The sequence below is a fragment of the Epinephelus moara genome, chromosome 6 (genome assembly GCF_006386435.1).
Source record: "Epinephelus moara isolate mb chromosome 6, YSFRI_EMoa_1.0, whole genome shotgun sequence".
Classification (NCBI taxonomy): domain Eukaryota; kingdom Metazoa; phylum Chordata; class Actinopteri; order Perciformes; family Serranidae; genus Epinephelus; species Epinephelus moara.
This window is the reverse complement of record NC_065511.1, coordinates 44978437-44993477: the sequence shown is the minus strand read 5'-3', so window position 1 is coordinate 44993477 and position 15041 is coordinate 44978437. Positions and strand designations below refer to the sequence as shown.

Sequence of the window (15041 nt, the reverse complement as noted above, 5' to 3'; positions counted from 1 at the left end):
ACATATTTGTGAATATCAATTCTGCGTTTGCAGATTTTTTTTAAAAAAAAATTATTTTTGAATTTGTGTATTTGTAGATTTTTTTTATATTTGCAAAATATTTTTGTGAGTTTCTGTATTTTTTTATGTATATTTAGTTTTATATTTACACATTAACACACAGATGTTGATCTGTTCGCACAAATAATATTGACACAGATCTATCCACATATTTGTGTATTTGCAGATCAGTTTTATATTTGCAATACTTTATAAATTTCACAGTTTTTTGTATCATTAGAAAGTGTTTTGTATTTACAGATAAATTAATTAATGAACAGATTGTTTTTCTGTTTACAAAAATATTAACGACACAAATCTGTCTCCACATTATGAACTTTTGTTTTTATTTAGGTCATTTTAGAATAAATCAAAAGATGCTGATGTCATGTTTAGTCTCAGGAAGTGTTGACTCTCATTAGTTCTTGATAATTAAATGTAAACTCTGCAGGACTCTCAGTTTGGAAACACGCTCGCCAGTGAAGGTCAGCCTCTCTCATCTGGTGCTTCTCCTCCATATATTTGCATTTTGTTTCCCGCGCTGTGTCTCAGAAGCCTTCTGTTTACAGTCTGGCACCTGGTCGCTACCTTTCTCACAGCCCCAACGTCACCTGAGCAGTGTCGGGGGTTCACATGTCCCGAACACAGCATAAGAGGAGTGAGGCAGAGGGCGGAGTCTCTGCAGATAAATACACCGCCACACACTTTTACACTAGCGTGGAACTTTTTCAATCCCTGCACCGATCAAAGCATTTTGACCAAAACAAAACTGGTTCACAACCCAAAAAGGTGTTTCTCAGCTGGAACTTAAAAGCTGCAGGTTTTCTTTGACCTGAAGGTGCAGACTGTGATGACATCAGTGGGCGCGTCTCTTCTACAGGTTAGAGAAAGAGGATGGAGGAGAATCATCTCACTGATCGTTGGTCCATGCTTCTTCTTTTTGGATAAAAAACTTACTTTAAATTTTCTTTTTTTAATCACTGAAAGTTGAATCACACAGTGACACACGACTGCTCATGTTTTTATGACGTTTTCTTTTGCAGAGCCATTTTGATGACAGAGTCGCCTCCCCATGTGCACAAAGTTCCACCAAAACACCCTAAAGAGCCAAATAATTTTCCCTAACCCTCCCTGAGTGACCCTCCCTCAACCATAAATGAGTTATTAGATTTTTAAAACTTAGCCTTTGATGTTTGAAAGTTAAAAGTTGGAGTTGGAAAAAGTCTCGTTTTTCACTCTTGTTGTCCAAACAATTTATTTTTGGCCAAATTTTAAATGAGATATAGAATAAAGTGATTCTGATGAAACATCACTATGTATTATATTATTTAGTATTATTTCTTACTGTTTTTTCACGGAGGTGTTTGTCACACATGATGTGTCCCAGCACCGTCAGATATTTGAAAATCCAATGATAATTGGAACACATGCCTTCCTAATTTTTAAATGCCAAAATCTATCTCCAAAAAATATTGTGCTTTTCCCTTCAGCCAGAATAACAAACATTAATCCCTCTTCAGTGCTTAAAATGATCTGACATGTCTCCTTCTCTTTGTACCTGCCCTCATAAACTACAAACAGTCCCTGACAGAACAAAAGTTCACAGATAATCACATCCTCGATCACAATAGTTTCACTCTAAACTGGTGAAACACGGCTGGTTCACTGGACGGCTCCAACGTTCCAAGATCCAGAACTGATTTGGTGGAAAAGGTTAAACAGAGTCAGAAGTGATGACAGAGACGGATTATTTCTGTACGAGTCTATACACTGGTTTGTTTTTAATGAAATGAAAATACTGCAGAGTGAATTTTTAAAAACAGTTTCCTTTAACTTCATAGTTGAGCTGATGTTTCTCCACATTATTGCTTATTATCCTTTGGCTGTGGAAAAACCCGGAAAAGTCACAGAATTCTGGATCAAGTTTTCCAGGCGATGAAAGAGTCCTGGAATCAGTAAAAATCCCTGAATGTTTTGTGAAAGTCATGAAATATTTTTGTGTGTAATAAGATTGTTACAGTGATCTCCCGTGGTTAACCCTCCATGTAATGTAACATAACGGCAAATTAATTTTCTGTAGCTGTCGATGTAACATAGCACTAATGTGTCAGGGTGTCGTTTGGTTTACCATCATGTACGTTATGTTCAGCAGTGAGCTGAAATTATGTTTGCATGGAGTTTGAATCTGTAAAAACGCTGGGCAAGTGGGACAAGAAAAAAAAGTTGTTATGGGTCCTTGAAAAGTCCTGGAAAGATTCTGAACTTCTGTCCAGGAGAATGTGTGAGAGTTAAACACTGAATGACAATATTGGCCTGTTGTATAAGGCTGAGTCTGTTGACTTTCAGTTTCTTTATCATATAAAACCAAAGAACAACACGTGTCTTCCTCTCAGCCACGACTAGTCTTCCATTATTTAATGAAAATCCTGCAGAGTAAAACTTTAAAACAACTTGATAGACAACTCAGTAGATGATCTGACTTTTCTCTATGTGATGTCTCACACAAAGAAAAGAATATTTTAGCAGTAAAGAGAGTTCCCTCGGTCCTGGAAAACCTGGAAAAGTCAGAACTTTTCCAGGTTTCCAGACGATGAAAGAGTCATGGAATCAGTAAAAAAAAAAAATTTTTGTGTGTAATAAAATTGTTAGTCATCTGTGTATAACCCTACATGTAATGTAATGGTAAATTAATTTTCTGTAGCTGTTGATGTAACGTAGCACTAACATGTCATCACGTATGTTTCTCCCTTTCCTCCCTGTGTTCTGTCTCCGATTGTTCTGAATCTGTTTGAAAAATGCTGGGCGAGTGGGACAAGAAAAACAAATGTCGTCATAGGTCCTTGAAAATCCTGGAAAAGCTTTGAATTGTGTCCAGGACAATGTGTGAGAGCCCTGAGTTAAACACTAAACTGGACTGTTGAATAAGGATGAGTCTGCTGTGTGTTGATTTTCAGTCTTTGTCGTGTAAAACCAGAGAACACGTGTCGTCCTCTCGGCCTCAGCTGAGCTCAGACAAACATGAATTACAGGATTAACACTGAGGCTTCGTGCCGTCAGCAGCGCTTGGTTGATGCTTCTAAACATGTTTTGTAGCTCATGCTGTGAGGAGATGGTGTGGGTGTCAGTGATCGTCCTCTGTGGTCATATGTGCTTTATTGTTGGCTGTGTTGTGTCCGGTGGGTTCAGTAAAAAGAGCACAGTGAGTTTCTGAAGCCTCGTGTTGACCAGCAGAGGGCAGTGCTGTATTACAGTGACGTTTGTTCTCTCCAGCTGTTTGAACTCAACACAATATAAAACATCAGTAGTTGTGAATGAAACATTTCAAGGTCTCAGATATTATTTTAACAGTGGATGACATCATGATCTAATGAAACAGCTGATACAGTATAAACCAGTTTATCTTCAAGTTTGCTTTCTGTGAGCAGGTGTGTGTATATATATATATTATATATATCACAGTAGTACAGTATGTAAATATATATATCACCTCTAAACGTGAAAAACTTGAGGAACGAGAAACTTTATTTAGATCCCACATGTTCTTTGAGAACGATGGGGCAGCAGTTTTGTTCTCAGATCACTTGTCTCCTGCTGCCAGCCCTCAGCAGCAGTGAGACCAAGTTTGTCCATCAGTGGTGAGTCTGCCCGTTGATCTCCCAGCGTCTGTCCGACCTGCCGTCGTGTCCCTCATATTGTCCCGTCCTCCACAAGTTTGTCCAGTCCTTTGCAGATCTTGGTGAGGTGGGGTCTGAAGGGGCCGCTGGGGTCGTACAGTTTGGTCAGGAGCTCCGGGTCGGAGAAATGGTTGAAGACGTGGTTGATGCGGCCGTGGGATTTCGGGGTGAGGTGGGTGTTGACCAGCTTCAGCAGCAGATCCCTGCAGCTGGTCAGAAGTTCGGCCATCACGGCTTTATCGAAAGTGAAGTCCACCTGCAGCGGTCGCAGAAATGTAAAGACAGAGTGTGGTTACTGCGACGGATCATCTCTCATATCTGTGTTCATGACATCATCTAACAGGGCAGTTGTTACTGTGAGCTGTTGGGATGGATGTATGAAGATACACTCTGAGTTAAAGCTTTCATCATCTGCACATTCTTAAAAAGAAAATTATATAAACTATAAATAAATCAGTTCAGTGCAGAGTGTTAGGTTTTATTTTTATGTCAACCTTTCTCACAGGTGTCACTTTAATCTGAAATCTAAAAGTGTGATATAAATCTTTTCATGTCGTCGTATGTTTCAAAAGCAGAAATGAAAACTAGTTAAATTAAGGTCGTTCAGTTCATGGAAATAAAACCAGCACATTTCTGAGCCACAAACGAACACATCGACTCTTTAACACAGAACAGAGAGACGTTATACGTGTTCACTGTTTGTGCTCAACACATCTGATTTAATGAACTCGGACGTTTTCACCCTGAACACTTAGTTTACTGCCGTCTTTATCTTGATGTAATTTAAGGTTGTTTTGTTTTTCAGCCTTTTTTGCCTTTATTTTACAACATAGTTTAGTCAGTAGGAAGACGGGGATCGAACCTGCGGCCCCGCTGTGAGGACATTGCCTTTGTTCATGGGATGCCCACTCTGCCCACTGAGCTACTGGGCTCCTATCACTACTCTGACACAGATAAATCAAATTATAATAAACTAAATTTAGGTCAGATCGTCATCTGGGTCCAGACCTTTGACTCCGCCCACTCCACTGAGTTAAGTCGACTGATTCGTCTGGCGTCGTGACACGAAACAGCATTTTCTTGGTTAAAATAAAAGGAACAACCAATGAGCGCTGCAGTGAGACCCAATTAGCCAATCAGCTCCATGGGCGGGACTCCTGCTGTTACCAGGCTACTGTCAAGAGTCGTCAAGCGTCAGAACCACTGAGGAGATATATGATGAAATATGATATGACCTGACGGCGCCGTTTGTTTTTATTTCGCTCGACAACCATGTGCTCTACTCTTAAAAGCAAAATGGATATACTGGCATGGCTACGCATCAGTGCGGACTTAAAGTGACATTAGATTGGGTGCGCTTCATTTCAGTGTGCCGGTGCATTGCTTGACACGTGATGGCGAAGGTCAGGAGCTGATGGTCAGAGTTAGCAATGACGTAACTGTCAGCTGCCAAAGCAAACATGGATGTTGTGGGTTGACAAATAGTTGCCTGCATGGACCGTGAAGTTCACAGCATGATTTTATGTTCGCCTGAATGACATCATCAGTTCTCTGTGTTACTGAGATCCCTTTACTTGTGGGTGTTTGTATGGGTCATGTGCTCGTGGTGACGTCAACTCCGCTCATGCAGCTGAAATGTAGCAACGAATCCAGAAGATCTGTCGGCTGTGATAACTGTCAAATGGTGCGCAGACTTCTAAAAGCCTATTTGGTGCATCGTCAGGTGAACGCTGGTGCAGAGCGCTGGTGTACTAATGGTACGAACTCACTCGGGCGGATACTTTCACTAGGTAAACTCGAATCCCCTCCCCCACAGAAATCAGTCAGAGTGAACACAGTGTCAGACACAGGATGCAAAGTTCTGTTTGATTTCAGGTAAGTCAGATCTGATGTGTGAATGTCTTTCTGACGGCTGCTTATCCCCTCAACACTAAACATGTAACGCACATAAACGTACCTCATAGAAGCTGATCGCTGTCATGGCCCCCTGGTGCAGCTTCTTCTTAAAATCCGTGGCCACTCCCAGCTCCTCCGTGCTAAAACGGTTGTTCCTGAACAACACGCCGATCTTGACGGCGATCTTGACCAGGTCTTTGATCACCTTCTGGGCTTCACCTTTATTACCCGAGTACCCTTTGGAGACGCGGTACAGTTCGTCCAGGATCTCGCTGGTGGTGTCGTCTATGAACATCTGGACCGAGCTCTTGCTGGCCATGGAGCTGAGGATCTTCTTCTGCACCTTCATGGCCATGTCCTTGGAGCTGAAGACGTCCATGGTTGCCTGAGAAGATAAAATATTTTTAGGTTGTGCCTGTTTGGTGATTAAAACCGCAGCAGCACACGTTACACATGAGCGGTTTACAACAGCAAGTAGTGTTTAAGGACTGACGTGAATCCTCTCGATTACAGAGGAAAGAAGACTGAATGTTTCTCTGAGCTCTCTGCTGTGTGAAGACCCTGGCAAGTTCAAAGAAAGCAGTCTTTAAAGATAAATAAGATGCCAGAGTTCATAGAAACGCATCAAAGTAGATCTTGAATAGAACCCCCGACAGAGGTCCAGGCTTTGGCCCCGATGATCCTGAGACACTCCTGGACACACCTGTGTTTCACCCAGAATCTAGATTTGTGTCTTTCTGCAGATGGAAAAGATTCCCCGTCACCGTCTGTCCAGATCACAGCTGATCCTCAGCCTCAGTCAGTCAACAACTTTTCTCTCCCTCACATGAAGACACGTTAGTGCCCACTCTGCCAAAAATAACGACCATATTTACGGACACAGCCGCACAGAAGAGGAAGAACGGCATTATCACATCTGGTTCCTGCTCGGCACCGGCTGAGTGTGTAACCTGCAGACGGCGAGCAGCTCCAGTGGAGCAGTTGGAGGCTGGCGAGGGTCACATGTGTTCAGCTCTCTTATCCAAATGTCCCAGATGATCTGGGGATCTTAAGTGTCGTGACGTTGACTCTCTCTAACCTTCAGACTGTCACCTGTACACACACTCCTTCACACACATCACTTCAGCGTCACAGCTGTGAACAAGCTGAAATATTTCTCTGTTAATGAGAATCAAAATCCTTGCACGGGGCTAATTTACCAGCATATTACATGACGTTAGAAACAGTGTTTCTCTGTAGTGTTTGTGTTTGTTTTGTATCTGACGTGCACATGTGATGCCGAGAGGGATAAGCACCATGGAGAAGACTCCACAGAGGCTTCTAATTTCTCCTCTGAGACTTTAACCACACCTAGCATCCATCACAGAGAGCCCCCCGGGAGGTCATCAGCATGCACACTGCACGCTACGACACAACCACAAAATCCACTGTTTATCTTTTATTGTCAAAACACTCTGAATTAATTCCTCTTTTAATTACATTTAATTTTCCCCCCTAATCTGCAACATGAAAGAGACAGAAGTGGATCATTCACAGAGCAAAACTACATTTACATTTTATTCAGCCGACGCTCTCAGAGAGGAAGAGGAAGGTTAACTTCATCATCAGCAGCACATTGAAAGGATCAGAGCAGCAGTGACTTGTAGAAACTTGATCTTCTCACTCACCACAAACACTGAGAGAATCAGGAAAGATCTACAGTATCTGCTGCACGCATCAGTGCCGCCCAGGCTGCAGCGTATCCTCTCCTACTTCCTGTGTCATGTGCTCTTACATTCACACATCTCAACTGAACTCAAGATCATTTATTTTGAACATTTAAAAAAAGTAATAAAATGCTTGGTGACTGATTCAGACAGAGTAGCTGAAGGACAGGACAGAAATATATCTGGACACTCAATGTGAATCAGTGTGCAGAGGAAGTGGAGACACGTCTGTGATGAATCAGTTTGAGATATGATGGGCATGTGACTGTATTTTATTTTATTTATTTTTATTTTATTTTATTTTATTTTATTTTATTTATGATGTTCTCTCATGTCTCTCTTTGGTTATAATGTGTGTAGTATATTCATGATGTGCGAGCGGCTGTGTGTGTGTGTGTGTGTGTGTGTGTGTGTTGACCTCTGTTGGTTACAGGTGGACTTGTATGTCTCGTTGTGATGGGCTGCATTATGTTGAACATGTGTTAAGAGTGATTTGAATGTTAGAAACTAACAATTGCAAGTGATAAAAAAGTAATAAAACCCTATGTCTATGTAAAAAATATGCAAAAATAAAGAAATAACACTCAACATATTTTGAACAGAGTTACAGTGAGCATGTCAGAAAAGGAGCAGACGGAAGCAAAGTGCACGTCTCGTCTGGCTGCTGCTCTGTTTTAGCACATCAACACACAATCAGTCTCATGTACCAGCTCTCCACCCCTGAACTAAACCACTCTGTTCACACTCTTCATTTCTAATCAACAACAACAACCCTAAAAACAAACAAAGAGATCCAGCAGCAACAGGCCGTGTTCGGGCTTTGACTCAGACGGTTGGTTAAGTTTGGGTTGTCATTTTTTTGTCCTGTTGAGAACTCTAATCACTGTCAGGGTGCTTTACATCCTCCTTCCTCGTTTCTATACCTCCTATAAATTACTTTAAATTTACATCTTTTTAATCTGTCTCTTATTTTTACTTTGATTTCTTCCGTCACTTCATTCCACAGAGTCCCACCACAGACAGATCTACGCGTACTTTGTTGGTTTGCATGGTTAAGTTACAGCCTCACTCTCGTCTCTGTCCAAGAACAGTTTGTGTATTTTGCCAAAAAGCAGATTAGTTCTTGCTTTGTACATGATGACGTGTGGAGTCTTAAGCTCCTCCAGATGCAAACATTTCAGTGCACGTGACTTTAAAAACAAAGTGTCAGTCTGATTTCGATCCTTGTGGCTCTTTTTTATTGTCGTGCACAGTTACAGACTCAGAGTGTTAACTGAGCATCTTTCAGTGTGATTTTCTGCACTGACTCTGTCTCCTGGCCTGTGTGGACACGTATGTGAGAGGAGCAGGAAGGCTGCATAGCTGAGGCAGGTCCATGCCTGCTTCTCCCAGATTGCATCAGTGGCGGTGCAGGAACAGAGAGTCAGCACCCCGAACCCCCCGGCTACTTTAATTACAGGCCTGGGGTCTGCTGCAGGGTGCAGCTCCAGCTCCTGTTATTGAAACGCCTCGTGCATTACAAACAGCAAACTGTCCATGAGCTGTCAGTGGAAAGACGGCCTGATGGTCGCTTTAATGTGTTTCTTTCACGCCTGTTTATGCTTATTAAACTGCATCATTTAAACGATGGTGCTCTCATTGTCCGGCTGCAGTGATGTACAGTCAGCGCTGAGAGAGATCGACTCCGCGCCTCACTAATCAACCTGAAAGTGATCCGCTCACATTAATGATCAAATCATGCAAATAGGCAGCGCGGGCTGTGGCTGTCCCCGTCCCTCGTGTGCTCCCTGGTCCCAGCAGCAACATCCATAATAAGCAAACAGTCACTTTTATAGGATCTCTCACTATTTTACATGCACAACCATTTATTGTGAACAAGTGTCACATTTCTAATAGCTCGCTTTGTTACAAAAGCTCCGGGTTCCCTGTGGGGAATTAGAGAACATTCATTAGATTAATTTCCCTTAACGGTGATAATGGAAGTGGAGCAGCGTGATAGCTATTTCACATTCATGCTTCAATCTCATTTATTTGCTAAAAAGACTACAGGGATTTGAGGGACACGCACAGTGTGTAGTCATCAGCCGGTGTTCCACACAGCGAGATGTGGCTCCTCAGCTGGAGACTGCTCGCTGTTTGGCTTTTTGTGCTTCTACTGTTTGTTTTATGCAGATCTATCAGAGGGTTGAGTCCCGCTGGAGAGCCTTCAAACATTTCTGTGTTACCGCAGCTCGACGCCACCAAACCACTTTTCAGTAATGGACGTCGTTCAGTCGGTCACATCGAGGACACTTTCAATACTGAGCATCCATTTTCCTGTGCAGATGGATTGAAGAGGGCTTTTAAGCGTCGGCTCGTTGTTGACATCCAGAGGGAGTGACTGCGTCGCATGTTCAAGTGTTTGTTTCCCTCCCAAACGCCTGCTGGATGTGACAGGCGCCTGTGTGAGAGATCTGCTGCTGTCACAGGAGCTAAATGAAAAATAACAGCGCAGAGGTGGAACTGTCACGCCACTGGGTTTCAGAGCTGGTGTAACAGCCGGGCGCTGAGGAAGCGTTAGGTTAATGGACAGTCAGAGACAGTGAGAGCTGATTGGTGGAGCCAGCACAGGTAAATATTTAGCATTCCTCAGATGACTCCAGCAGTGCCGGCCCAGAGTCTGTCGGCGTGTGTGAACCTGTGCACTGCATTTTTTCTATGATGCACCAGGCGTCCCCACAGTCATTGAATCCCTGGTAAAGTTATGAAATTATGAAAACAACCCGGTCTCACTCCAAGGTCATGGAATACTGGTGCTCTGTCAGTGACTTCCAGCGTTATGTGGCTGGTTGCCGTTAACAGCGCCTTGCGGCGTCAGAGGGAAACGCAGCAAGACAACAACAAAAGTTAAGGTGGCAAAAGTCCATGTACATAGGATGGGTGGTGGATGGGTCCAACAACCACTGACCCAAACCCCAAAGAAAAAAACATCAGTTGGTGGTGTTGTACTGATGTAGTGCTTTTATTTTGAAAGAGACTGTATGCAAACTGTACATTTCCTGTGAAAACAGAAGTGTATTTTGAAAACAGACAATGCATGTAACAGGCTGAAGTTGACACGGCGTCCAAGAACGTCAACAACCAACACACCCAGGGTACCTTGGACGCCATATGTGGACGTGGAAAGTCCATGACCAAACGTGGACATGTGACGAGGTCACAGTGAGAATGTGATGGTAAAATCTGTTTTATGTGAAATATGTTCTTCGTATTACTCGTTACTAAAAGTGCTGTGTGACCGCTGAGATGTCACTAGAATCAGGTGATACACGTAGACCACATGTCCCTCTGTTTCAGATCATGGATCCACGTACGCAGGAGACAGACGGGACGTGACAGCGATTAATTTATGAAGGTATTGCGTGCACTCAGGTTCAGACAAGGCAGCAAAACCATTATTAGACATGGCCATAAAACAAACAGGATAGAAATACAAACCAACTTGTCAGATTATAATCCCAGCACACGTCTGTATCCAGATCTAAAGAATCGTTGATTTTCTATCCTGCAAAAAAAGGCTGCGGCTTTAAGGCTTTGTGATGTACCCATATGTGCTGGTCAGGTCAGCTGGCAGCAGAAATGTCTAAGGAGTGCTGAAAGTGATCATTACCTTGCAGTTTACAGTTATCCACACATGCCTGGCAGGTGTGTTCATATGTGGCTGTGTCGCTGCACAGGTTAACCTAGCCTCCTTAAATAAAGTCAAACATGTGAGTGAGATATGATGGAAAAGTTCATCTGTAAAAATGTGTGTGAACCCTGGTTTAAGAGGGAGCGTGCTACAACCCTACTTATCACATGATGATGCCAGATACAGAAACAAAGAGGCACCTTGGTATGATTAAAGGCAACGACCCTACTCACCACTTTGTCAGTGATGTCGGTGTCAGACATGGATGCAGAGAGGTTTGTAACACTTGTGGCAACTACCATGATATAAAGAGTGAGTCCATACAGGATGGGCGGGAGGAGAGGTGTAGGGGTCAAACACACTCCAGACTTTCACCCTGGAGCCTGCCGTTCATTACCTGTTTGAATTTTAAGCCCATCCATGTTTGTTTCCCCTAAACCTAACCACAGAGTTTTGTTGCCTGAACACAAACACAAACCAAAGAGTTTCACCTGCGTTGTAAGTTAATTTCAAAAGAGCCTGTGCCTCATCTAACGAGCAGAAACTGTACATTTCCTGTGAAAACAGAAGTTATTTTATGAAGACATAATGCATGGAACAGGAGTAAACTGACACGCCATTCATGAACGTCTAAAACAGACGCAGGACGGAACCTAGCAGGTTATATTTAGACGTGTCTGTCCACTGACAAAGACATTTGACGAGCTCAGAGAGGATTCATGAAGCCCTTCTTTGACTCAGCTCATGAAAATGTGCCTGGCTGTGTTGTTAGATTGCAGCAGGGTGAACTCCACAGATAGAGCTCGAGAGTCACCAGCAGGCCTGGGGTCAACCTGACGGACAGAGAGGAGGGGGTTGGGTCTGTGCTCGCCGCCCGCAGCCTTTGATCACATCCAACAATGAGAATGTTCCAGAAAAAGAAAAAGAAAAGCCGCACCACTGAATCAGATGGAAACAAGGAGGCTGCTGTTGAGAGGTCGTCACTGAGCCAACGGGCTGGTGGAATATTTAATTTTCTGCTGGTGATGAACCAGAGAGGATTAAACAGTAACAGCAGCTTCCTGTGCACCGCGAGGACCAAGTGCCACTTCCGCTGTGTGTTTTGAATCGAGAGCGACGCGGCTGAACGTGCAGACGTTAACTCTGATGTTGTTCAGCTGCATATTGACTTCTGTGTTTGTCACGATTAGTTTGGTTTATATTTAGTTTGCTGGTTTCCTTCTTCACTCTCTGAACTTTCTTCTTTAGACACTTTTTACCAAGAGACAAGAACTCATTTTGAAATCCTCAAACAGCACATATTGCAGTTTCTTTTTCAACATTGCACAACTCTTCTGAGCAGTCGTTGCTCAACTTGGCCGCCCGTCTGTGCTGCCTCAGAAGGGAAGCGAAACAGACAACAGTTTGCTCAACGGCGCGTCATCAGCAGAGGCCCACAGCCTCTATCTGTCCCTGCTATCTGCTCTACGCTGAGAGTGACACTGCGCCCTTTCACTGTCTTCATTTATGACTTCACATGCTTCAAATCAAAGTAGGCCAGTGAAGGAGGGAGAGTTCACCGCCTCCAGATTTGAGTTGAGCAATTCCCAGCCTGTGCAAACACAAAGTGTGAGCTCTACATCTGTGCATGTCACCCTACTTGTTCCAGCATGACCGTAAGCGTACATGCGTGTCTCCCAGCCCGCGCTCAAGATGGGGAAGTGGAGAGAAGTCGCACAGTTTGTTCCAATCAGCCCTCGACTCAGCTGGGAGCTCTTAATGTTTCCAAGAACAACAGAAAGCAGAACGAAGCTCTGATCTGGGCCCAGAGGATTCATGTTTCTGTGTCACATGAAGACGGCAGCAGTAGTCTTACCTGTGTGTGTGCTGAGTCCCCCTCCCTCCTGCTCTGTGTGTCCCTCTGCTCTGTGTCTCAGGTTGACAGCTCCGGACGCTTGGTTTAATGAGATCCCTTCATCTTCAGCACGAGCACGAGCAGAACCTGAAGAAAGAGCCCTCCTGCAGCGCCTCTGTCACTGCTGCCGCCCTGTCTTAAGATAATGTTGAGTTGTACTTCCTTGAGGAACTAAATTGCTCTGACACACCCCTCAGTGAGTGTGTGTGTGTTTCTCTCTTCCTCTCTCTGTCTCTGCTGTTTCTCTCTGAAGTTCAAACTCTCCTCTGTGTCTCTGTCTCTCTGTCTGTGTCTCTCTGTCTGTCCTGGCTCATCACACCTTGGCGCTCTCTCTGTCCTGTGTGTCTCTGTGCCTGCTGGTCTCTGGATTGCTGACGTTGTGCCTCTGCTTGTTCTGACAAGTGAAAACCCCAGAAAGAATTTAGCAATAATCCAGGGATACAGCCAGCTGAAAGGGGAGTGGCTTAACCCCTTTTTCTGTGTTCACCTTCACTGGAATGTGGCTCCTGTCAGAGCGGCTCTGACACCGTGTCCCTCCCTGTGTGTGTCTCCTATTCAAGGCACAATCAAAACAGTGGTTAGGAGTGTGTCTCAGTGTGACACACGTGCACACACGGCCACAGCTCCATGACCGCTCTGACATTGCTCACACTTTTACCAACTTTGTTTTTGTTGATGTTTTATTGAACTTTTTGGTTTTGTTTTAACATACACAGTGTCACAGATTGTTATAAAAAACAAAACACAATACTAAATAAAAAAATTAATAATACACAATAAGTGTTGTAAAAGCACACCATGCACGTGGCGTGCAATTCACTTCAAGTTTCTCTGCTTCGCCACATAATTCTGCGTCCTGTCCTGAGGACTGAAAGAGTTTTGTTCATATGACACAACTTTTGTCACTTTTACCAACTCCTGATGGAAAGATTTCAGACAAAACTCAGCGGCAACATGATGTGACACTGGTGCTAGTGAGGCGCTACGAGGCCCCAGACAGACATGCTCCATGTTTGTGATGTGACATCAGCCCTTTTTTTTACACAGAGGTGGCGCTATAGAGTCACCACGAGGTCCTGACTCTACACCCCTTTACATTTTAACACAGAGCCAAATGACGGCAGCATCATGTGGCTCCAGTGTGTGATGTCATGATGACATCACAGAGTCAAAAGAGGCGTGACATGTAACACAACAGCGTCAGCCTCTAGTGTGACATATAACATACGTGTCAGCAGCTCTTTATAAACAATAACAATGACATCACATGTCAATAACAATCATTTAGTGTCCCTGTTATGTGGCGGCTGATCTCGTCCTCTGCTCGGAGGGTAAGGAGCTCCTGGACCTCAGTGTTTGTGTTAGCTGCTAACTGCTAACAGCTGCTGTTCTTCTTCTTTGAGTTAGCTGCTAACTACCAACAGCTACTTTTAAATCTCCCGCAGTGGGTCGCACGCATAACACGCCATCAAAATGTCACACCTGTCCTGCCAGCTGACCTGTTAAGGCGCTGTTACTACCTCCGCTGACAGCTCAGAGGTGAGACAACGTCCATCCCACGATAGTACCTTTTATACTGAACGGCGAAGCGGCATAACGGCATTAAATTCTGGCCTTGAACAGGCAGTGAAAATGGGATTAGTGTCTCTTAAATGTGTGTAATATCTTATGTCTGCTGTGACACTTTTCGTCCTCTGAATGACTTTTCTGTCCTCTTGTGTTTTAAAGTTACGCAACAATCGTTAAATAGATAACTTGTCCTGGTGAGACTGATTGTCATCTGTGTCGTTATCTTTCACAGCTGCGTCCCTGTTATCAGCCTGTTGTGTTTAGATGGGTATATTGTGTGTGTGTGTGTGTGTGTGTGTGTGTGTGTATGTTGATGCTGTCAAGTTTGGTCCTGAAGCGAATTTAGTGTAGCAGCTCGCTCTGTCGGTCAGTAAGTGAGTCCTTAAAATGTCCAGATATTATTCCGGTTTTAGGATCAGTCTTTAAATGTGTACACAGCTGGTGTCTTTACTGCAGTTTGTGACACACAGCTTCTTGTCTGTTTACGATTGGCTCTGTGGGTCGCCATGGATACTTTGTACACAAACCAACCAGCCAACAGTTTGAAGGCTGATGGGATGTGTGAGATGTATTTTCAAAAGAAAAGCCCACAT

At 43.8% G+C, this 15041-nt stretch overlaps 1 protein-coding gene across 1 annotated transcript; it reads right to left on the bottom strand.

Annotated features, from left to right (window-relative positions):
* Positions 1 to 2428: 2428 nt before the first annotated feature.
* tnfaip8l2b (tumor necrosis factor, alpha-induced protein 8-like 2b) lies at positions 2429 to 13246 on the bottom strand. The gene is made up of 3 exons (XM_050046407.1): positions 12841 to 13246; positions 5671 to 5994; positions 2429 to 3969 (listed from the first exon to the last, which is right to left on the bottom strand). The coding sequence occupies exons 2-3, from the start codon at positions 5986 to 5988 to the stop codon at positions 3727 to 3729; spliced, it is 561 nt and encodes a 186-aa protein (XP_049902364.1). The 5' UTR covers positions 5989 to 5994; positions 12841 to 13246; the 3' UTR covers positions 2429 to 3726.
* Positions 13247 to 15041: the final 1795 nt, after the last annotated feature.

Bases quoted from the DNA above. Each gene is read 5' to 3' on its own strand.
- tnfaip8l2b (XM_050046407.1), bottom strand. From the start codon at position 5,988: ATGGACGTCTTCAGCTCCAAGGACATGGCCATGAAGGTGCAGAAGAAG. The intron at 3,970-5,670 runs GTACGTTTATGT...CGACCGCTGCAG, and splicing joins CAGCGATCAGCTTCTATGAG to GTGGACTTCACTTTCGATAA.